We start from the raw sequence: 25,342 nt of genomic DNA, 5'->3' as shown, positions 1-25,342 counted from the left end.
CAGCAAAAACCATATCAACTGTTACTCAACAATTTCTGAAGCTACACTGGCTCTCAGGAAAGTGATCATCTTCCAGGTGAAGGATCGGCCTATTGAGAAGGATTCTGGCAAGAATGTTACCAGCAATGACTAAAAGAGAAATACCCTTGTGATAGTCACAGGACAATCTATTCCCTTTACCTCTATAGAAGATGGGCAATGGAGGCATCTTTGAATTCTTGGGGGAATAATCTCTTTATGCCATATAGCATGGAAAATTTCAGTCAATTTTTGGATGAGAAAAGTCCCCCCCCCCTTTGTAGATCTCCACTGGAATAGAATCAGCACCAGGTGCTTTGCCACTTGAAAGGAATGGAATAACATCCAAACCCTCTTCTTCAAATAGAACTTCTACTAGAGACTGATTGATTTCAACTTGAGATAAATGGTCAATGACTTCTGCATTAATTGATGATGGTCTGCTAAGAACACTATGGAAGTGTTCAGCCCATCTCCAGGATCATGTCCCTATCGTTAATCAAATGTGGATCCATCAGCACTGACTAGTTGAGATGTACCATAAGCCTTTGGCCCATAACTAGCTTTCAGGGTGTCAAAAGCATTTTGGTTTGTTACTGCTGTGTAAAACCAAATTTCATCTGCCTTCTTATTGAGCCAAGAGTCCTGCATCTCTCTAAGCTTTCCTTGTACTTTACATTTGATTTAATTCAGTACTGCTTTCTTAGAAATGGATGAACTGTCCTGCTGGTAGATCCTGTGGAGTTCCTGTTTTTCATTTAGTAGTATCTATTTCCCCATCATTTTCATCAAACCAGTCTTGATATTTGTAAATGTTCTGGCCCAGATGAAGAAATGTAGTGCTGTACAACAGCTCTGAAAGCTCCCCATTCTTTTTCTGCTACACTATTGCCAACTGTGTGTTGGCTCAGTTTTCCCTCCAAGTTACCAATAAACTATTCTCACTTAGAGAGATACTCAGATCTCTTGACATTAATTCTTTTAGTAGTAATTTTGCCTTGGAGCCAGTGCTTTGGTTGAATGTGAATATTTAGCTCAGAGAGGATGAGTCTATAATCAATCCAGCACTCTGCACCACATATTATCTTTGTCATGCTCACATTCTGTCTGTCTCTCCTCTTTAAAGTCACATAGTCTAATAGATACCAATGTTTGCTACAAAGGTGCATCCAGGAAGTTTTATTGCATTTAGGTAAACAAAGGCAGTGTTTGTGATGAGAAAATATTGAGATGTACAAGTCTTCAGTAGAAGGTGACCATTGCTATTTCTGTTTCCAACTCCATTCCTTCCAAGAACTCCCTGCCATGTCTGGTAATCTGTGCCTACTCTAGCATTAAAGTCACCCAGAATTATGAGCTTGTCTTCTTTTGGTACATTGAGGATAAGGGTCTTCATTGTCATTCACTCCTTTTGGTAGGCATTCAAGAATGTTGACTAGTTTGGTTGAAAAACCTACCCCAGCTTCACAGTGCTCCTCTTCACTGCAACCACTCCAGAAACTCTTCACTGTGGCCACTCCAGAAAAAATGTCTATCTGGCTCTGACTTCAGTCAGATGACCTTCATTTGCCAGCCTTGATTCATTCAGGACTGCTATTTGGCTGTGATACCTGCTGAGTTCTCTTGCAACAAGAGCTGTTGGTCTTTCAGGTCTATTGAATCTCACGTTTTCTATGAGAGCACACAATAGTGAGTGGAATCTTCTATGAAGAAGTTTTTGTACATTTTTTTTTGTAACTCAATTACACTGTGGGATCCCCACCTGCCTTGGTAATCAGGACAACTTTTAGGGCACTTGTCCCCTTCCTCACATCAGGAGGTAAGCAGTGTGATCCTTAAAATGGCTGCTCAGTTACCCAGGGGGCTGCTGAATTTCACTGATGCATTCAGTGAGAAAATATTCCTATAGTCATGGCCTACCATGTCTGCAGGGTTTTGACTACAGCTCCCAAAGGTAGCTGCACCTGCAGCATCGTCACTTGCCTGTCACCACAAGACTTTAAGTAATGGAAAAATATGGGTGATGTCTTTTGATACATGAGTAAATTAGATTTAAGTGAGATAGGACTGCTCAAGGTCATCCACCTCACTCTCTTCCAAAGACATCATGATCCAGTGTGGTATGACAGTCAAGACAACTGGTGATGGTTCTAGGTGCAGTGGATGACCTTGGCATCTTCGATATCTAACCAAGTGCTCCACAGCAGCTTCATGCTTGGGGAAGACACCCCCACTACTCACCGATGAGTTTGAGACTACTTGGTTACCCTCAACCTGGTTTAGCCGGGTTACTGAGGGGTGGCCACTCTGCATGCTACCATTTCTTGGAGCCACAGGGGAGAGTTAGGTGACTCAGGTGGACATAAAAGGTAGAAAATAGCTCTGAAAAGCTCTCAGCAGCCCTCATTCAAAAGGTACTAGTCTTCCTTGAATACACCTTACATCCCAACACTTTTGGTAGAGATACTAGAGTGGTTTGCTTTTTCCCTCTCATGCTCATTTTACAGATGAGGAAATTGAAGCAAGAAGGGTTAAGTGAGTTACTCAGGGTCACAGAGCTATTAATTTTCTGAGACCAGATTTGAATTCTTTTTTTTTTTTTTATTTAAGGCAATGGGGTTAAGTGACTTCCCAAGGTCACACAGCTAAGCAATTGTTAAATATTTGAGGCCGGATTTGAACTCAGGTCCTCTAGAATCCAAGGGCTGGTACTATATCCACTGTGCTACCTAGCTGCCCCCAGATTTGAATTCTTGAAGATGAATCTCCCTGATTCCAGGCCTGCCATTCTACCCACTATACCACCTAGCTACCTCTGTGGAGCATAGAGGGAATCTAATCTACAAGATCTAGGAGTGATCCTGTTTTGTTTTTGACAATTTTAAGAGAAAAATGAATAGAAAGAGGAAAAGGGATACACTGGGAAGACAGGAAAGGGGGAAAAGATTAGGAAAAATTATCTCACATAATTAAGGTATGCAAGTAGGCATCTCTATAAATAAAGAGGTAGTGGTATGAGGAGCAGCTGAAACTTGAATGTCATTGTCACCTAAATTGGTCAAGGAGGGAAGAACACATACATACATGCATGTATACACACACACACACACACACACACACTCAAGAGTTGGGTACAGAAATATATTTTACTCAGAGAAATAAGAGGGAAAGGGAAGAAGAGGAATTAGGGGAAAAGGTAGATTAAGGGAGATAATAGTCCTAAGCAAAACAAACTAATGATATATAAAATTATAATTTTTCAGAGTGAAAGAATGAGAATCTGAAGAGATGACAATAAGTTGTGGAAGGGCTAAACAAGTTATATAAATATGATAAAAAAAATGCTTTTAAAAAATGTTGAAAGGAGGGGCAGCTAGGTGGCGCAGTGGATTAATCAACGGCCCTTTATTCAGGAGTACCTGAGTTCAAATCCGGCCTCACTTAATAATTGCCTAGCTGTGTGGCTTTGGGCAACCCACTTAACCCCATTGCCTTGCAAAAAGAAAAAATGTTTAAAGGGATGGTTTCTTAGAAACTTGGGAAGACTTGTATGAACTGTGTGAATTGGACAGAACCAGAAGAACTTTTACAATTACAATATAGTAAAGACAAGCAACTTTGAAAGAATTAGGGACTGATCAGTGTCTAATGACCGACCATGAATCCAGAAGAGTATTGATGTTTCCTCCCCTTGCCCCCCCCAATAGAGAACTGATGGACTCAGAATGAGACATGATATTTTTAGACATGTCTAATGTGGAAATTTCGGTAGGAAGATAGAAAATGGATTTTTGCTGAGTGAACAAGTAGTATGATTTTTTTAAAACCTTAAAAGTTTGTCGTGTGAATTTTTTTCCTCAGCTATTCATTAAAATTTTTACCAGCACATTCCTGCTAATCTTTCTTCTAGTTCTATTACCTTTTCAACTGCTCCTTTCCTATTATCTTTGTTTTATCATCCAAATAATATTTTACTGTTGATAATCCCCTAGGCTCTAAGCCTTCAACTCTTCTTTTATGTACTCATTACTTGGGGACCCTATCAGCTTCCATGGATTTAATCATCTTGCCTGTTCTTAGGACTCCCAAATCTATTTATCTAGTCACAATCTCTCCTGTAAACTTCAATCCTGTGTAACCAATCGTCTATTTGATGTTTTAAACTTGTTGCCTTGGAACCATCTAAAATTCACTTTGTCTAAGGCCCCACCTCCAAATTGTTCCTCCAAACTTCATTATTTCTGTCAAAGATACCATGAGTCTTCTAATCTTCCAGGTTCATATACTTGGCATTAATCTTGACTTCTAAATACAATCACTTCCCAAATCTTATGCTTCCCACTTCAAAAGCATACCTTGCATCTGATTTCATTTCTATACTCATACAGTTGCTACCTTAGTTCAGGCTTTATTACCTTTCACTTAGATTATTGCAGTAGCCTCCTCCTCCTGATTATTCTTTTGCCTCAAGTCAAGAGATGAACTATACTTCAGTGAATAATTCCTACTACTGCCTAAGTGATTTTCTTTAAGTATAAATCTAACCATGTTACTTTCCTACTCCAACTCCAGTGAGTTCTTATTGCTTGAAAAATTAAACATAGTTCCTTTTGTTTTTATTTTAAAGCCCCTTCACAACCTTATCTTGACTATCTTTTTAGATTCATTGTTCATTGCTCCCCCTACTGCACTGTTGTCTGGCGAAACTGGACTTCTCTCTGTTTCTTATAATACTCTTATCTTCTGATATATTTAGAATTCATATTTCTTCCTCATTTATGCCTCATAGCATTCCTCGCTTCTCAAGATATAGTTCAATGACCATCATTTACATGAAGCTTTTCCTGTAATGTCTAGTACTCTTATACATAACTATTTTGTATTTATCCTGTACATCTATTTACTTATGCATATGCATATGTCCCTGTTGTTCTTAAAAAAAAAGATTGTTTCATTTATTATGTGTGTCCTTATCACTTAATACTCAGCTCAGTTGGTATTTAATAAATACTTGTTGAATAAATGAATTAATTCCAAATGAATAGTTTCAGTAGTATTTTTAAGCTATATGTTAAAAATGTAAAATTCAACATGTTTGAATTTTATATTCAAGAATAACTGATTCATGAATATGGACTTTTTTAGCTGAATTTCAAGAAAAACTTCTGCATAATTGGTAAAGAGGTTGAAAAAAAGAGTATAATGATTTAGAAGGCACAACCAACAATCCACTGCTTCCATCTGAAGCTGCAATTCTTGTGAAATAAAATTTTTTAGTCATACTGGTCAGTGAAACTAAATGTAAAAAATAATCAGAATTTAAAGCCATATACATGTATAGGAATAGGAACAAGGATTGAACCTATGATCCATTGATTTAGAAAACTTTCTGATTAAAAAAAGCCTCTATCAAATGCATGTTAACACTTTCTCTGCAACTTATTGTCCTACTGTGTTGTCTAGAGCAATAATTTATAAATAAATATGCATATGTTGAGAATACATGCTTTTTTGTGTTTTGATTTGTTTTCTGTTAAAAGTGAATGAGCAAAGCATCAGTGAAATGGCATGCTTTTGGGGGGACATTCAGGAGACATGATTTCAAATCCCAATGCAGATATTTCCTAACTCTTTCACCTTGGATAAGTCATGTGACCTCTTTGAGAATAAGGTTTTTTTAAATATATAGTATAACAAAAACACTACCTCACAAGGTTGATGTGAAGAGCAAATGAAATATATAAAACACTTTACAAATCTTAAAAGCACTAAAATTGTAGATAGAAATAACCTTTTATTATTTTCTCATCTTTTTCTTCATCATAATTCTCTTCTGTCATGGTATCCAGATCCTTTGGATCAAAAAGGGCAAAATAAAAACAGCATATAGGGAGTTGACAATCAGTGTAAATAAGGACATAGTAAGAAATTACTTGTCCAATGATGAATTCAGATCACATAAGACACAAGAACTATATCCCTGAGCAATGAAAAAAATTGGTGGATAAGGCAAAAATAGTTAAATTGAAAAGATTGTATTGAATGGATTTCTCCATTCAGTAGAACTGAGGACATAGTAGTGCTAAAGGACTGCGAAAGGGTAAATTTATGACTTTCCCCAAAAGAAAGTCTTCAGATTAAAATCCAGTGAGATGGATTTCAGTTCCTGCAGAACTGAAATCCATCTCACTGGATTTTAACTTAACGATCCTCATCAAGCAATTGAAATTTTCTCTCCAAATTATTGCAAAGTAATTTTTAACTAAGCCTAGAAAGTTATTAAATGTGTACACCCTTTAGTTTATTAATACTGCTATCACACCTGTGTCCCAAAGAGATCAAAGATATAGGAAAAGGACCCAAATGTAACTGCTCTTTTTATGGTGTCAGTGAGCTGGAAACTAAGGAAGTAACTATGAATAGGGGAGTGACTGGGCAAAGGGTGGTATATTAATGTAATAGAATACTACTGTCACAAGAAATGATGAAGACCATTTCATAGAAAGCTCGAAATACTTGGTAGGAACTGGTTCTGAGAGAAATAAGCAGAACTAGAACAATTTCTAGAGTAATGTCATTGCAAAGACAACTCTTAAAGATTTAGGAATTCTGATTAATGATCAATCATGCTTTTAAAGGACATGTGATGAAACACTCTACTTAACCTCTGCCAGAGAGATTATGGACTTAGGATGCAAATGAAATATATATGGAAATTTGTTTTGCTTGGCCATGTGTATTTGTGCAAAGATTTTGTCTTGATTCTTCACTTGCCCCCTCCAGTGGGCATGTAAGAGGGAGAAAAAGTAATTTTTATTATTTAGAAAAAGAAAATTTAATTTAAAAAGAAAATTTAAAAACCCCAAAAGTGATCTCTTAATTGCCAAATCTAATTGCCTTTTGTCGGTCTTCATTGTTTTTGACCTATCTGTAGCCTTTGATAGTCCCCCTCCTGGGCATTCATGAAAGTACTTTCTCCTGATTCTCTTAATATTCTTCTGCTCCTTCTCATTTGCCTTTGCTGGATCCATGTCACATTTACTATGTGTGAGTGTGCCCCCAAGGCTCCATCCTAGTATTTTTCTTCCCCTATATTTTTTCTTTTGGTAAACAACTCCCACAGGTTCAGCTATTACCTCTATGTTGGTAATTCTCACATCTATACGTCAAACCCTACTCTCTCCTCAACTTCAGTACCAGATCATCAATCATCTACTTTTTGAATATTTCAAATTGGATGTTACAGTATCTTAAACTCAATGTTTTAAGCACGTCATTCTCTTCACTTCCACATTCAACCCTTTCCTATTATGATTGAGGGCTCCAACCTGGCTTCCAACTTTGATGTGATCCTCAACTCTACGTGAACTCATTCCATATATCCAGTATTTTGTGAGAATATTTTTCTACCTTTACTACATCACCTTCTCCAAATTCCCATAGCTACTACCCTTGAATAGAAAGACCTCCATTACCTCTTCTCATGGTTCTCTCTGCCTTATATCTCTTCCCATACCTGTCCTTCCCACACTAAAGTCTGACCATGTCATCCAGGATCAAATAGAAAATTCTCCATTTGTTACTTAAAGTCCTTTATCACCTGACCCCTTTCATACCTTCCATGTGCTCTGTGACCTAGCCCCAATGCCTTACTGGTTCTTCACATGTGACACTCCATCTCCTGTCTGTCTTTGTCTCTTTTTGAATGAATTGTCTCTTTTCTTGGAGTGCCCTCCATCTTCACTTTTATATCCTAGCTTTCCTGATTTTTCTTCAAGATTCCATAAGACCCTACCCTACAGGAGGCATTTTCCTCCCTCCTCTGCTAAAACAAAACAACAGAATGATTTGGGGCTACATTAAAAAAGACATAATGTCCATTATACTCCACCTTATCAGACCTCATGGTGGAATATATTTAATTCTGAGTGCAACATAGAGTAGGAATAGAACTTCCCTCAGAATTAGGAAGACAATGGTCCAAGACAAGTTACTTACATACACACACACACACACACACTGTATTTGTCACTCTGGGCAAGTCATTTGACCTTTTTAGAGCCTCAAACTCTGAGGGAGGATCCAGATTAGCTCCAAGAATGCAATCACAGATCTGTTAAAAACTTATATACCCATAATAAGCACACTTTACCTATGTGTAATTATCTTAATCTCCAACTAGCCATAAAACACTAATACAAAATAAAATTTGACTAACTTTAAAAATAGGAAACAATATGACATCAAAGGTAGTATTTGTATTGGAAATGTGGATTCAAATACTACCACTCCTTACACTGAAATCATTGAGTCACTTTACTTCTTGCTCCCGGTCCCAAGAAATTCCCTAAAAACTCTTTTCCTGTGGTGAAATTTATTAATAGCAGGATTTCTATCACTTTTATCTAACATTGAAGAAATCACTGATCCTTCAAACATTTGCATTGCAATAAAGTTACATACTTTTTTTAAAAAAGTGAAATACTAATTTAGCCTAATGTTGAAACAAACCTTTAGCTATTTAGAAAATCTATTGAGAAATCCATTGGAAAATCCAAAAAAGTGCCAAATGTTTTCAAGACAAAAATCAAAACTTAGAAAACATAACTGTTTATTTCTATTTTGTATGGAAAAGTCTTGGAACTTGTGTGGAAAAGACTTGAGACCCAGGCATTTTCTTTTTTAATGAATGTGTATCATGTTCTTATGCTACCTTTAACAGTAACATTAGTAGCTAAAGTAATGATTTTTAGTAACCTTGTCAAGATTAGCCAACCTTAGAATCTGTCATGATTATAGTTTATTATCAAAGCAAATTACTTTATCAAGTTATTCTATCAAAATTTGTTCAGATAAAATAAGTACATATAACATAATGCTGTCACTAGTAGAATAACTACATTTATCTCATAATTTAGGTTCTGAAGGTTGGCAAAGTTTGTGCTGATCGTACTAGGATTTACCACCAACTGAAACATTTCAAATACAAGCTGTACCAGGAATGTTGCTCTATTGCAAAGACTGAAGAAGTTGAAGATGAACAGGTCAAAGAAACTGTGGAAAGAATTTTCAGTCAGTCAAAAGAGAGTGGCTGGATTCAGGAGGTAAATTGGATTCTTTGTTATTGTAACAGTGATCCTTTTCAGTTGAGGAAGGAGCCTTTAACAGCTAGCCAGCAATTGGAAGTGACTAGAGCAAACAAAGTTTAAAATAGTTCTCCCTATCCTCTGCCTCTCATTATTTTCTCTTCTTCCCATGTAAGCCTTTTCCATGCACATTGTGTTTCTCTCTTATATAATAATTTAGACAATCTCATCCATTCACTCCACCAAATAATTTTAAGAGACAAGGACAGTGGAACAAGGTCTCTACTTTCTTACTTTTATATTTATGTTGTCTTTGCTTCTTGCGTAGTCCACCTTTCTCTGTTATTGAGAAAGTACAAGACTTAACCTATGTCTACTTTCTATTTAGATAAATTCATGTGACTGGGAATAAGGAGGTACCTGAGGCCAGTTCTGCTGCCACCTACATTCTCCTTTTGGGTATATAGAATTAATTTTGTATCTAGTGAGTACTAGAACTGAAGATGAAAAGGAATACAGAAATTTCAGGCCATGTTGCTGATTTTTTAAACCTCTCAAATTTAGTAAATTTGCTAAAAGTTATATAGCCAGTGGTTTTAAAAAGTATAGATGGCCTCCTAAAGATCTCTTGGCAGCTTACAAATTCTGGTGAGGTCAGACAACTGTTATGTTTATTTTACATTTGTAAAAAAGAGAATGTAGTGACAATCTTTTAAATCATTATCTAGTTATACAAATACTTAAGATATAACAAATGGATTTCCAAGTAAAGTTTCTAGTTAGGGATTTGCCCTAAATTTTAAACAATCATTGACCTGTCCAATGCCTGAGGGTATTTAGAGGAAATGTTTTAGTAGAAAGGAAATAATGGGAAATTAATTTTGAGAACAAACTCTCTGTAGTAGTAGTAAGCAAAGGGAAGAGGAAAAAGGGAACAAAAAAGGAGGAACTACTGAATCCATTTCTTGCTTTTTGAAGGGCTGTCCTCACAGGGAATGACGTTGTTGGTTTTCCCCTTTGGTAATTATCCTTCCACCATGCTCTCCTTTACCATTATTCTCATTGTGATTTCTTGGATTTTCATTCTTTTTTTTTACTTAAGCTTTTTACCTTTTATTTTTATCTCTTGACCCAAGTTCTATTCTTTCCTCCCTTTCTTACGCTTCATCATTCATCTATATTAGAGAAGAGAGGAGAGATCCATGCTCAACTCAGCAACTTCTGCCACCACCTTTCCTGGGTAGCATCTAATCTTTATTTCCCTTTATTATTATTTATTGTTTTATCTACTTTACTTCTCTAGTTGAAAACTTAACCTAGTTCAGCTTTGCTTCAATAGAGATTATATTACTTTTTTTAGAAGGGTACTATTTAAGCATACAATAAATTTTAAAAACTTAAAGAAGTTTAAGAAACTGAAGCATTTTTTGGATACAGTATCTTTTGCCAATCGCATACCTTGTAGGTTTAAGAAAAACTGCCCCAAAGGTTTAGGACGGCAGAAGTGACTCAGTTCCTGGATCTAGAAAAGGAAAGGCTATTCATGGGGAAGGAAAGACAACTGTATCATATTACATTGAGAATATCATTTTACAGTTGACATTAAAGGGTTCTCAAGGTGATGTGTGTCTAGGGCTTAATTCTAAAAGATCTTTATTTTATTCTCAGCCATCACTCCTTCTTTCCTCACACTTAAAAATATTTTGTCCCTAGACTTCTTATATAACTTCATTTAAACCTAAGTACTGTAAACTCTCCAGATAAATTCCAAGGGACCTTACATATTGCAATTAAATTAAAAGCTTTAACAGATCCTGGCAGTTGACAGGATATATCTATTCCTTTCTTTGGGTCATCTGCATGCTACTACATACACTTTTTTCATGCATGTTGCTTCTCAGGATCCTGTTCCCTCTCCGTGTAATTGCTACAATCCCCTTACTGTCCTTGCCATTCTCCACTATCTGAATTCTCACATTCCTAACTTTAATTTTTGCCTCCCAAACACATCCATCCTATTGCAAAATTGTATGCTCGTGTTATTCCCTCCTCCTATTTGTATTTTTTCATTTCCCTATTTTCTTTTAGTCTCTTTTTTAGTCCTTACCCCCAATCCCAAAAAGCCCCAGCACTCTACTAAATTAATAGACATTATCCTATTTATGGATATCTCAGGACATGCTTCTAAAGACCTGCCAAATAGGCTATACTCTCATTCTGTTTATTCCTTCTTTACTTTCATGTTCTGTTATTATTCTGTTAATGAAAGAGCACAATTTTCAGTGATTTAAATAGGAGAAATCTATAGCAAAATATAATAAAAGCATGAGAAAATCAAACTATGTTACAAAAATCATAAAAGAGCATGCTCCCTACTTTAAGTAGAGAAAGAAAAGATGTAATATTCTAACATGTTTTTCCTCTAAGAAGGAACAAGTAATTTCTGAAACTTTGTAAGCAATTTAGTAGAATATTGTTACTTTCTGGGAGCTTATATATTGTAACTCTCTGGGAGATTATATAAGAACCAGGAAATAAGGAGGGCATGCCAATTTAGCATCCTGGACAGTTATGAGTAATTTGTAATATATTGTGTATGTCCTAAATTATGTAATCAAGGGTTTGAGTTGATTGAATAGTTGGACTTCTGTTAGAATCCTATATTTGGATAAAAATATGTTGCATGTAAGTGTAAGCTAAAAACTTATTTTCACTTTTATATTTACCTTTTGAGAGGGTAGTATGACACACAGGAATGAGAATCAGATTTGGACATAGGGATACTAAGGTTCTAGTTCTGCTTCTGACACATACTAGCTATAGTAGGTCACTTAATCCCTCAGTGCCAGTTTTTGTTGCTTGTTATATCTGATTCTTTATGATCCCATTTGGGATTTTCAATGCAAAGATACTGGAGTGGTTTGCCATTTCTTTTTCCAGCTCATTTTACAGTTAAGTAACTTGCCCAGGGTCAAACACCTAGTATGAGTCTAAGATCATTTTTGAACTCAGTATACCTAGTCTCCTAGCTTTCCCAGTGTTCCAGGTAACTTTTAAAAACTTTCAGTTTTATATAAGTTGCTGATCTTCATGAAAGAAGGAATTTTCAACGTTGATTTCCTTAAGCAGGTGAAGTCATGGTTCCAGTCTTTAAAAAAAAATCCCTTTAAAAACTTTCCCCAAAATTAGAAATCCTTGATTGAATTATATTTATGCCAATGGTTTTTTGCCTTTAACATGAATTAATGCTACTCTTGTTTATATGTCACATAAGGCCCAATTCATCTTTAATCAGTTCTTGCCCTCTGTGAAATAACCAGTATTTTTGTTATATGTGCAGAAATATGATCAACTTGAAGAATATCTCAATTTTGCGGATTACTTTCATGATGAGAAGTTTGACTAAGTTGTAACACTTCCTTTGGAGAAGATTTTATAAAATTGCGGTGAACATGAAGAACAATGAGTACTTGTTTCTGCATACCATGCTGAATATATTTGCACATTTTTGAAGATTTTCATAGGAAAAGCTCTTGTTTTTAAATATTATAGGTCCATTTTAATTTTTGTGAAATCAATCAGTGATCTTATTTTAATATTTTATCTGTGGTACATAGAAAGCGTATGCTAAATAATTTTTTAAAAGCTAATCAATGTATTTTCAAAATCATGTCAGTGACTGTGTAATAGATTACTATATGTCAAGTAAATATGAGTTGTTAATTTTAGTGTAGTTTGATGGAGATATGTTGTATTTTAAAGTTGTATTTAGTCTTAAATATTTATGTGTATTTATTGCCTTCCCTCTCCCAAACTTTTTGCCTGTCCATCTTGCAGTATTAAATGATCTTCACTAAAATGTTAATCATGCTATGACTTAAAATCAGTGGGCTGGAAGAAATCTCAGTAGACCTTTCATTCATTTCCTACCCATTCAATCACTGCAGGACTGTACCTCAGCCACCTAGATAGTGTCATATGTGTTCTTAAATGTCCCCTGGAAGGGGATTTCAGACCTCTTACTAGTCCATTCCAGTGTCTCACAATCCTCACACTCAGGAATACTTTAATGTAGTGTCCTTTCATGATTGGAATATTCTTTCTTCGTGCTTGCTCAGTGTTAAGTCTAGATATAAATGATTGAGGTATATTTTATATTTTTAAAATTGTAAATGTTCCCATATCTAAGTTTATTTAATCTGTGGAGATGTAAAAATGTCAAAAGTGATTTTTAGCCAAAAAAAACCCTTAGAAAGTATATTTTGTCTTGTGCCAAATCTAGAAAAATCCAGTTTAGACTGGTGAAATAAACTGTACAGATTCAGAGGAAACAAATGGGCCTTGTCAGTTATTTGTCTTTTGTACTTGGGTCCCATTATAGTAAACCAAGGTTTTATAGTGTGGACTTCAGTATAACATAAGTTCATCTTGGCCCTTTTCCAGTGTGGCTTAGATACAGGAAGTATCAGATGGACATCATAATATGGTCTCAACAATAATATGTTCCATGGCATAGGTGCCAAGGACAGAGTAGAATGGAATGAGGCTTTGGTGTCTAAAAATGGGTACTATTAGAGATTGCTTAATTATCATGTTTCTTCAGTTCATTTCTTAAATATGGCTCCTCTCATAGTAATCTACTTTTTAAAAAAAATCCCACAAAATAGAGTGGATTTGTCAATGTATTACAGTATTGTGGAGCACATAGTTAAAAGTGTGGATAGCTAAAATTTCACTTGCAAACCTCTTCATCCTTCTGGATGGCTCATGGAAATAATTCTTAGCTGTTTTCTAGGGAAGGAAACAGACACAGAGTTGGAATAAGAGGATAAACTGTTCAAAGAGGAACTCTTTAAGCAAGGAGAGATTGGGAGAGACATGTTGGTCAAGTTGGAAGGTAGAGTATAAGAAGATGTGATAAATAACTTGGAACAAAGAAGAGCAGGAGAAACAAAAAGAAATCGGCTTCCTCTACTGTACTGGACTCGACTCTGGAAACTACCCTTTCTGTAAAGTCCAGGGCAAGACAGAGAGGCCAGGAAAATGCCAAGACTGGATCATTCTTGAAATACAAGAGTCTAGTGAGCTGAGGCATTTTATATAGTGAATAGCAGTGTGACTGCAGTTGAGAAGTACTTATGGGTAGCTTCTCAGATACCTGTAGCACTTTTAGGATCCTGAGATGGTTATTCCCATTCCTATTCCAGAGTTATCAGTATTTGTTTTACCTAATACAAAAGGAAAAGTTTTAGGAGCAGGATTTTTAAAATATTTTAAAAGAAAAACCACTAAAAACCAATGGAAAGGGATAGGCTGTTAGGTGAATCACTTGGTGCCAGTCAGGTAAGGAGAAAAATAATATGTACCAAAAGCAGTCTTTAGGCAAATTAAGAATTTTGATAATATAGAAATATTCACAGCATTGTTCTAGTTCACCTACTATTAATGATAGTAGATATATCATCTCTATAGCATTTGAAAGAACTTAAGAGTTTATGAATTTGTTAAATTTATTCATGGACCTCTGAATAAGGGTGAAGGGAGAACTATCTGTAAGAGTATTGTTTTTCCAAAGGTTGTTTTATTATAATTTCAAGTGTTGGATATGTTTGTCTAAATTAAGTAAATGGAAACAAGTGGTAGCTGTAGAGGAAGAAAAGGAAAGGAAGGAAAAAAGTCTTTTTGTTGGACATTCTCCTTTTGCCTGGCAGCATTGTTTGAGGAGAGAATAGTAGTGCTAAATTGTTTCTGTAAGCCACTCATTCTCCCCACCCTTCATCACCAATGAGGCTCAGTTATGAGGCCTGCTTAAGTTAGGATTGCTAGAGAGTTGAAGCCTAGTCCATGAGGTGCCCCATGCGTGGTTTGCCCTAAAAAGCATTAGCTACACTCTTCTATGTTACTGATTCTCTTTTCACATTTCTGTTTAATTTTTGAATTCATCCTCTTTCTCATCCTGTCTATACTCTTTGCTTTGGCACTCACATTTCTATTCATGGCTTAAACTACCATTTCTATTTGAAATAATTCCCAAGACTGTGTCTCCAGCCATAACTTCTTTCCTAAGTTCTAATCTAGACCATTAGCTTTAGCTGCTTCCAAACATATCTTAATCTAGATGTCCTTACTGGCACTTCAAACTCAATATGTCTGGTGCTCAGCTTATTACTTTGCCCCTGCTCAACCCTGCTCCTTCCTCTGACTTCTCTGGTTTTGACATTGGCACATACGTTCATTGAGTCTTCTCTGTTCAGATTCTTAGGTTATTTTGTCTGTTTCTTTTCTCTGACTTCTTTCTAGTTCATCTTGTGACATCCATGTCATTCACAGTCATCTTCCCTTTATTCCAGTTTCCTTCACCCAGTATAGACCTTCTTACTATTTCCCCTAATTCATTTACATGAACACTCCCCTTTTGTAATCTATCCTTTAGCATGGTATAATGGATAGAGTGTTAAACTTAAGAGTCAGGATTCTGGGTTCAGATCCAGGTTCTGATACTTAACTATGTGACCATAGGCAAATCACTTAACCTCTCTGAGCCTCAGTTTCCTCATCTGTAAAATGAGGATAGTAATACCTGTAGTACCTACCTCACAGGGTTGTTGTGAGGATCAAATGAGATATTGTATGTAAAATGCTTTGCAAGCTTTAAAGTGTTCTATAGTTGTCAGCTATTATATTTCTGCCAGAGTTATCTTCTTATGCATAGGTCTGGTCATATTGCTCAGCTCAAATATCTTCAGTAGCTTTCTATTGCCTACTGAGTAAACTTCATATGCCTTTGCCTGGTATTCAAGGCCCTCCACAACCTGGTGCCCCTCTACATGGTGAGGTGGAAAGAGCACAGGGTTTGGAGTTAGGGGACTTGAGTTCCAATCTTGGCTTGATGCTACTCACTACCTATATGACTGTAGTCATTGATTTCCCTAATCCAGTTTCTTCTTCAGTAAGTTGAGGAAGTTGGACTAGATGATCTCTGAGGTCCCTCTAGCTCTAAATCCTATAATCCTACCTTTCCAGCCTTATCTTCCATTAATTCCCTTCACATGTTCTGCTCTGGCCAAACTGGACTTCTCTTTCTCCCCTAACACACCCTGTGCTCTCTCGCCTCTGTGCCTTCGCTTTTGCTGTTCCCTATGCCTGTAATGTTCTCCCTGCCTTTTGAATTCCTTACTCATCCTTGAAAGCCCAACTCAAGCACCACCTTCTCCTAGAAGCTTTCCTGGATCCCTGTTGTCAGTGATGACCTTCCCTTTTGTACCTCACATGGCACTTTGTTTTGCACTGCTCTAATGCACTTGTTATGTATTCTTGTATATTATGGTTGTCCGTGTATGTGTCTTATTTCCCTACTAGATTGTAAGCCCCATGAGGGCAGGGACCATGTCTTATCTAAACTTTGTATCTCTCAGCTCTCAAACAGTGCTCTGCACACAGTTGGTGCTTAATAAATATTTGTTGAATTGAATTAAATGTGTACTTGAAGTTAAATAATGTCTGTGGGTTCAATAGATAAAAAAGTAGATAAATCTTTCATTGATACCCCCAGAACAGGAAATAGAAATTTTATTATTGCATGATTTATGAATCTTTGACTTTAAAAAAGGTTTTCTAGTGCTCGCTTTAGTAGCACATATACCAAAATTGGAATGATACAGAAAAATTAGCATGGCCCCTGCAGAAGGATGATACACAAATTTAGTGAAGATAAAAAAAAGGCTTTCTAAACTGCACTAATGTGCTTATAATTTTATAGAATAATGAATTTGATTCCCTTGGACCGCTGACTGATATCCAGAAAGCCAAATTATTCCAGGCCTGGTAGTAGAAACATTTTCTAAATCTAATTATGTCATTTTTCATCATGTTAACTTATTGAGGTATGAATGAAACTATCAATTCTCAAACATCTTACCATACACTCATGGAACCACAAAATCTTTTTGCAAGTTCTGCCCTTTTGACCTTAGGAGTACTGGACCTGGGAAGTGTACAGGACAGAAAAAAAGAATATTTTCTTTATTTTAAACATTTTTAAATTATGTACCAATGAAAGGGTTAGTAAAGAGTTGGGTTTTTTTTTCAATTAGAATTAATGTCTACCCAGTTCCAAACCAACACACAAGAATCTGAAGAAAAAAAAAAATCTGAGAAATGCAATTCTGTATAGGAATTGAAATGTTTAAATAAAAAAATGAATAAATCCTAGTTTTGATGCATTCCTGTTTACATCACCAATTCCTTTAGTATAATAATCTGTAAACGTGCTAATGGAGAGGCAGTACAGTGTAATTGGACAGAGATTCAGAGTAAGAGTTAGGAAGACCAGGTTTCAATTTTAACACAGGTTCATAGGATGATCCAGTGGTCTCCAGGACTAGGATCAGGTCTCCAAAGCAGGGAAAGTGTTGGCCTACCTACATCAGAAACCTAGTCGTAGAAAATGGTAAAAGAAAAAATCATCATAAAGATGCCATGGGTTTTCAACGCATTTTAAGCTGTTGAGGGACAACCTAGGATCCACACAAGTATTTATAATTTCATTTATATGCCAAAACAAACTCGAAGATTTCACTGAAAATGAGAGAATTTAAGTGGGTGCAAGTAACCTCATGGGCTACAAAGAAGAGCAGTCTATTTCTTACATGAGTAGTTCAATGTTTTTCAGTCGTATCTGTGACTCCCATTTGGGGTTTTCTTGGTAGAGATACCAGAGTGCTTTACAATTCCCTTCTCCAGCTCATTGTACAGTTGAGGAAACTGAGGCAAACATGGAGTAGGCGAATTGCCTGGGAACACACAGCTAATAAGTGTCTGAGGCTGGAGACCATGTGCTCTTCTATCCATTTCCACACCTCACTGCCCTACTTCTTAGTTGTAAGGACTGTTATCGATAAGCCTAGTTAATGATCACTCATAAACCCTGCTAGTTTCTTCTCTCTGTTGCGCCCCAGGCCGATCTCAGCACACACAGCACCTGCCTCCAGGGGGCTTGCTACCTTCAGCGCCAATTGCTGTTGAATATCAGTAATCGAGATGACCAGACCATCACCATGTGGCGGCTGCCCAATGACTTGTACTGCCTACCTTACAGCAATTTAAAAAATGAAAACGAACTTCCTCAGAGGGAGGGAAAACACATTCCCTGATTGGGAATTTCTTCATTATTTAGAGCTGATGCGCCAGTAGGAGAGAAGTTGGGGAATTTCCCTAGCTTTTCCCCACAAGAATCCTTTCAGTTAAATATTCAAGAATAGCTTTCTGATTTACTTTTTCTGCCACTGGGAGGCCCTCTGTGCTCCTCTTTCCCCTCTGCCCATCTCCAATTAATTACTCACTGGTGCAGTGGCACCAGCCATCCACCAGGGAGTCTCCAAATAAGCCTGCTTTCCCTCCCCCTCCCTCTCCTCCTCAACACCCCCCCCCCCCATCTGCAGCTTTGCTGGCTCTCTCTTTCTCTCTCTCTCTCTCTCTCTGTCTCACTCTCTCTCTTTCTCTCCTATCCGAGCACAATGAAAGCCTGTGTATCTCCGTGACTCCGAGCAGTGGAGCGAGTGTCAGCAAAGCGACCAACAACAGAGGAGAAAGAGAAAGGAAAATACCAGCTACTTTTTTTTTCCATATATAAATCGGAGCGATCCAAGAGATTCACATTGGTCCTTGCGAGTCCAAACCCCGCAGATCCACTGGCCGGGGATGGAATGTTCAAAAAGAGAGAGGAAAGTGCCTGGACGTTACTTGGTGCAATACGCTGGAAGTTTGTAAGTTGGACTGTCGTTTATAAATTACTCTGGGAAGAGTTCTCTGTCGCCCCTGGGTCTGGGTAGAGCCCGGGTGGGGAAGAGCGGCACAAGCGGGAAAGCACTGCGCTAAGCCATCTGCCTGCCTAGCCACTTTAGATTGCTTTCGTTAAGGAAAGGGGAACCGTACCAGAGATGAGGCTCTTCCCAGGGACTGGATTCGCGCAAGCAAAGAGCATGCTCTAGAAGTCCAGGAATTGACATTGTGAACCACCGAGAAACTGTCTCCCTCTTTTTTTTTGGGGGGGGGAGAAGAAATAAGAGGACCTCTGTTGCAGCAGCGACAGTAATCAAACAAGGAGGAAGCCTAGGGAGCTCAGAGAGGAAAAGGGAGAGAAAAAAGAAATTAAAACCCCAAAGACTGTAGTTCCTGTTGGCATATTGTGATCCTCGGCTTCTAAACTCTATTCAAAAGACGGCACATTTTTTTTAAACAAAAAACATGAGAAAAAGTGACTGTGGGGAAGCCATGAAGCCAGGCAGCTTTGCATTATGCTTCTTTGCTGACATTTCCCCATAAATATAAGAAACAATTAGGTAAGGGGGGGGTGGGGGGAAGTTCAGGTCTTGCTTAACCTCTCCCTCAACTCCTTTCTTCTGTCTCGTTTTCCCTTGACAACTTCTGAGTCCTTATAGCTAAGCCGGGTGTCCTATAACATTGCCAAAGTACGCAGCAGAGGCTCTTAACTGCCTGATTAAAAAAAAACAACAACAAAAAACTCTACCCAACTTCTCCAGAGCTGTCAGTTGCAATCAGACTAAGTTGATTAGGGTTTGTTGTCATCTTACTTGACCTTTCCAATTGACTTCCTCCCCATCCTTTTCCACCAGGCCATTCCTCCACTCCTGTTAACATCTTCACTTCTACTTCAACCCTTAGTTTCTCAATACTTATTCTCTATACATGTGGCACTGAAAACAGAGTCCTTATAATTATAATAATTAGTATTAGTATTATCATTATTATTGAAAACTTTAAGTTTCCAGCTCTAGCCAGAGTTAACCACCATAATATCCCAGAGGCAGCAATCATTGTGGCCAATAGGATGGGGGACACGGCTCCCCCTCAGGCCCCAGCAGGTGGGTTAGGGGGGGCTCCTGGGGCAGGGCTCCTTGGAGGAGGCACAGTTGCCCCCAGAGTACACAGCGCTATTGTGGAACGTCTTCGTGCCCGCATCGCCATCTGCCGCCAACATCACCTAAGTTGCGAGGGACGCTATGAGCGAGGTCGAGCTGAGAGCTCTGACCGAGAGCGTGAGAGCACCTTGCAGCTTCTGAGTCTTGTGCAGCATGGTCAGGGTTCAAGGAAGGGTGGCAAACATGCTAAGGCTAATGCCAATGTCACAGCCACCGCCGCGCCTCCTCCCACTGCCGCTCCTCCTCCTCCAACCTCAGCAGCAGCAGCAGTGCCAGCCCCACCACCTCCACCAGACTATCACCACCATCACCACCACCACCCACAGCACCTGCTCAACAATAGCAGTAACTCTGGTGGGAGCGGGATCAATGGCGAGCAGCACCAGCCCCAGCCACCTCCCGCTTCAGCTACTGGGGACCAGAGGAACTCAGCCTTGATTGCGGTAAGCAATACTTTCCTACTCATTCTAGCAAAAATCTGGTGGTCTTCGGTACCATTGAGCTTGTGGTTTGTCCATTCGTTGTCTGATGGGGGAGTCTTCCCTTCAAAGACTCCAGACTGATGGTTTTGAAATATCACCATCATGTACACTGATATTTACACTGTTTTCTCCACCTATATAGATGATCTCCCAATCAGAACCCATGCATCTTCTCTAGCCATCTTTGGAGTTCATGGAATGCACAAACAGGCTGAACCTGGCAAGGAAGGCCTAGTCAAGCCTCTAATACAACTCTGCCTCTGTTACAGTTGGTTCTTTTTATTGCATGTACCATGAGAATGGATTTGAAACACTTTTAGGCCCAACCAACCATTCATTTGCTTTAAAGTGTACATTGGTCACCTCTACCCTACTATAGTTCTGTGAACTCTTCTCAGACTGCCTCATATCGCAGTTTTGCGGATACCTGTAACTACCTGTAGTTGCAAAGTAAATAGTTAATTCCTTCCAGTAAAAAAAGTTCCCAGAAATGAAATAGAAGGGAAGTTTGATTCTGATATAGTTCCTTGGTGGCTGTTACTTGATTTTCTCTAGTCTAGATCCTGCCTGTTTTCTTTCCTGCAATGGGCAAATGAGCCCCCATCAGCTATCCCTGCAGTAGACAAACTTGCCTGTGTCAGTATGCACAGGAACAAAGGTGTATTTGCACAACTTCTTCTAAGGAAGTGCCCAGTTGTTGGCTGCTCCCAGAGACAGGATATCATACTTGAAGGATCTGATTAAGTTTCTGGCCTGGAATTCTTCCCCAGCTGCACAGACACACCCTGTCCCAGAGGGAGGATCTTTTCAATCATTGGCTTTTGGTGCCAGGCACAGTCACCTGACCTCTAGTTGTGTGCATGGCTTCCTACAGATACATGTAGCTAGCTGGTCAGCGGTCCTTGGATGGAAGGTGGCGCCCCATCCCACAGCATCCCCAGTTATGTTATGCCACTGATGCTTTGCATCTGTTCACATAGCATAGCTCAATTCAGCCTCAGCCAATTCTAATGAAAGCCAGCCACAGGAAATGGCCAAGCAAGCCAACTCTAAAGTATTCAGGAAGCCCACTGGAATGGACGAGAAGGCAGATGCAAGTCACCTGTTTAATGACCCAGACAATGTACTTTGGGTTTGGGAATCGTGGATGGCAGCCATGATAGCTATAAGAGGTAGCTAGGTAGCACACTGGATAGAGCACCAGGTCTGGAGTCAGGAAGACTTGAGTTCAAATTGGGCCTCAGATATTTACTAGCGGTGTGACCTTGAGCAAATCGCCATCTGCCTTAGTTTCTTCAACTATAAAATAGGTAATAGCACATTCTCCCCAGGGTGGTTGTGAAGTGTTGTGAGGATCAAATAAAATATTTGCAAAGCGACTGACAAGTAGTATGTGTTCTATAAAGGCTAACTATTGTTATTAATTATTATCATCATATGGTACTACTGACCAAGCAACCCCTGAATTATTCTAGGGACCCACTGTCACCCCTATTTTTACTCCCTCCAAATATTACTGGGGAAATCTGGCATTTTGGCATTACTGAAAGATCTATGTGTGATAAATATATTTAGATCTTCTGACTTCATTTTTCTTCATAATCTTTGGTTCTCTATTCCTCTACCACTGACCAGTGAATCAAGATCTATCAGAGGGCAACAGAAATTTTGATTGTGCAAGAGAGTATGAAAAAAAATTCATATGAAATGTGAAGCAAAAAATGGAAGTTAGAGGTTGAGAGAGGTTGAAGGATTGGGAATAGTAATAATTAAATCAATGAAGAAAAGAATAGAGTTTGTATTTATGTATATGTGATACAGGCATCTGGGGGCTTAAAGGCATTGATTGTCTCCTACATTAAATTAGTAATCTGTCTTCAAGTCTACTCAGAATACAGCTGTGTGTGCTGTCTCGTGTTCGAGTCAGTGTGCCTATGTATGACCCATCAAGAGTGAAGCACCCATCCCAATAGAAAGTAGAATAGCTTGGTCTTTGCTCTCTTTGCCAAGGTTGGTGAGGGAGAGAAAGTATTTTGGGATTTTTTTAGGAAGCCTGAAAAATTCCTACCTTGGCAGTGATTCCCCCAAAACTTTCTTCCTAAATGATCATAAAGGGGTTTTTGTTTTTCACTAGTAAGGGACAAATGACTTGGGATTGGATGTAGGGACTAACATAAATGATATTTTTACTCCTAGTATTTAGGAATAGAAAAGGAAACAAGCTTCTGAGCATACTAAGATTTATCAGTGCTCCCAGGGAACCCTATAGTCATATGGCACTAGAAAGGATGCTCTGCTTCAGCTGTTTTACCCTACTGTAATACTTACTTATTTTTCCTAAGAGTGAATCAATTTTGTCTTTTCCTAATATGGTTCCCCCTTGGGCACAAATTTGGAAGAGTTTTCTGACAGGTAAGGTTGGAACAGGGAGTGAAAACAGCCTTTCTTAGCTTAGTAGTTGGTTTTCAAAGAAAATGTGATGTTCCATGGGATTTATTCCTCCCCCCCTTTGGTTGTTGGAAATTCCATTTAGACTTTGTCTTCTAAATTTGGTGCTCCATTACTCAGTATGGCATATAAATATGGGAATATAAGTGCTGTATTAACCTGATAACATTGTGTCCAAAGAGAGGCCAAGTCATTTGGGAGTGATTCACTGGACAAATTAAATCTGTAGTTAGCTAAGCTAGGCTAACCTTTATTCTCAGAAAGTCTCAGTTTAAAATGTCTTTTTTTCTCCTCAGTACATGTGTCAAAACTCTTAAAATGATTGACATCATAGATGTATGCAGATTTATGTGGCCTGGATGTGTTCAATTTTTGTAGTTAATTATTAAGAACTATGAGGTCATAAAGATTCAGGAGCAACTTTTGGAGAAAAGCATTAATGAGGATACTAACCTGGAGTGAAATACATTCTAGAGTCCTCAATATAAAAGAATCCCCACAGTACTTCCTAGGGGTACTTTGCCCCTTGCAGTTAGTTGCTCAATAAATATTTCTTGTGAATAAGAAGGAATGAGTGAATGAGACTGAAAAGAAAGCTCAATGTTCTCTGTGACAGGCTGGGATCTGGGGGATACAATTCAGCTACAGATGGATATTTAGTCTCTATCCTTTCCAAGAGATAAAGCTGTAGGGACAGTACAGCATAATCCTCAATCCCTATGTAATTCTGTACAAATTGAAAACTGCAACCTGGAGCCTTCATTCAGCCAAAATCTACATATAACTCAAGTATAAGTTCAGAGGGGAACCTGCTCTGTAGTAAACACCAGGATGGGGGTTTTGCTTTCAGAAGTTCTTAAGGTGAAAAAAATGATTTGAGCCTATGGGTATTATTAATAATCATATGATTTAAATTGTGGATTAATTATGTGTGAATCTAAGTCAGAGCTTCTGTCATTAAATAATTTCTGGTCCATCATTGTGGAACCATTGTTGGCCATAGTTAATTTTTCTTTTGCTTGGGGTAGATCTTTTTTTTAAGTGTAGGGGTTTTTGCTAGGAGAGATAAATGATTCTAAGTCATCCTTGAAACAATCACCAACATAAAGTGGGTGAAAAGGACAGCCATACCATGTGTTTGGAGACCTGTGTTCTTGTCCCTGCTCTGTCACTAGCTCTATAATTTCACACAAGTTACCCCTTTTCACTGGTTTCCCTGTCTATAATTATTAGCATTGTCAATCTGAAAGTCAGCATGATACAGTGGGAGTTCTGTGTCTGTGTCTGATATCAGAGGAACTGGATTCAAATTCTGGTTTATCCATTACTACCTGTGTGATCTTAAACAGGTCTCTTGACCCTTCTGTGCCTCTATTTCCTTGTTCCTAAAATGAGGAGATTGAACCTGATGATTTCTGAAGTCTTACTTCTCTAAATCTGCTCTCTTCTTTTCTTAAGAGAGTCAACAGAATTCACCTTTGTGAGAGCATCCTGTATAAAGCTCTGGTTTTGATTACAAAAAGAGTTCTTCAATGTTTGACTGGTATACTAAAGTTTTTTAGTTTGTCCATGCCTAATAATAAAATAACTTTTATTCTCAACACAGCTGTTGCTATTTCAGATTCAGGGTTGTCAAGATAAGGCTATCAGGAGAGATATCAATTCACTTAAGCGCTCTTAAAGGCCCTAGTAAATCCTAGTTACAATGTGTGGCTGCTGTTAGCAATGTGTTGGGGTCTCAGAAAACATGCTCTTTGACAGGCACATATTATAGCTCAGAGGCTTTACTGAAGAGCCTGAAAGGGTGTGTACAAACAGCCCTGATAGGCAAAAGCTACTGCTTCTAAGGAATATTAGAAAGGTCGTTTACACAAATGGGCCTGGGAAAGTTAAATATTTTGTTCACAATAGCCTAAAACGTTAATTGTTAGCTTGAGAATGTCAAACAAGTTAAATCATTGCCAGGGCTCCTTGGTTATTTTTATTTGATGATAATCAAGTTTCCAATGGACAATTCAAAGCTAGGGGAGCTGCTAAGAAGGCCAAGCAGGGAGGCATGTACAGAGTCCAGGGACAGCCCAGCTTAGGCTGGGTATCTAGAGCTGCCAGAGTGACAAATTTCTTTTCCAAGACACCAATAGGAGCTTTTACATTACTAAGATGCAGCAGACATTTCCTAAAAAACTGACATTTTTTGTTGGGAGTTAGGCAGAGAGCATTCTTATCTGCAGGGGATCTTCCTTTCCTTTCCTTCAATTACTTAGGAATTAAAAGATCTCACAAAGGTAAAAGGTTCCAGTGGAGATAGGAACCAATCCAGAACAGTATTTTTCCTTATCAGACATTAAGAAGAAGCACTTTTATAAAG

At 38.1% G+C, this 25,342-nt stretch overlaps 2 protein-coding genes and 1 non-coding gene across 5 annotated transcripts in view; all 3 read left to right on the top strand.

Annotated features, from left to right (window-relative positions):
- CCDC82 (coiled-coil domain containing 82) overlaps positions 1–16,600 on the top strand; it is a 71,164-nt gene extending 54,564 nt beyond the window's left edge. For all 3 annotated transcript variants that reach the window (XM_074216531.1, XM_074216529.1, XM_074216530.1), the window contains 2 exons: positions 8,937–9,122; positions 12,445–16,600. In XM_074216531.1, coding sequence (XP_074072632.1) covers positions 8,937–9,122; positions 12,445–12,510 — 252 coding nt within the window. In that variant the 3' untranslated portion in view covers positions 12,511–16,600. The remainder of the gene's footprint in view (positions 1–8,936; positions 9,123–12,444) is intronic.
- Positions 16,601–16,721: 121 nt separating this feature from the next.
- On the top strand, positions 16,722–16,828 carry LOC141510508 (U6 spliceosomal RNA). Its single transcript, XR_012474986.1, has one exon. It is a non-coding gene; the product is annotated as a U6 spliceosomal RNA (small nuclear RNA).
- A 1,563-nt stretch (positions 16,829–18,391) lies between these two features.
- The window catches only part of MAML2 (mastermind like transcriptional coactivator 2), a 423,011-nt gene continuing 416,060 nt past the window's right edge, over positions 18,392–25,342 (top strand). Inside the window, exon 1 of the mRNA XM_074216528.1 lies at positions 18,392–20,487. Within this exon, the coding sequence (XP_074072629.1) occupies positions 19,954–20,487 (534 nt within the window). The 5' untranslated portion in view covers positions 18,392–19,953. The remainder of the gene's footprint in view (positions 20,488–25,342) is intronic.

Source organism: Macrotis lagotis, chromosome 1 (assembly GCF_037893015.1).
Source record: "Macrotis lagotis isolate mMagLag1 chromosome 1, bilby.v1.9.chrom.fasta, whole genome shotgun sequence".
NCBI classification, from domain to species: Eukaryota; Metazoa; Chordata; class Mammalia; order Peramelemorphia; family Peramelidae; genus Macrotis; species Macrotis lagotis.
Note: the sequence above shows the minus strand (reverse complement) of the source record. Positions and strands in the feature narration are given on the sequence as shown.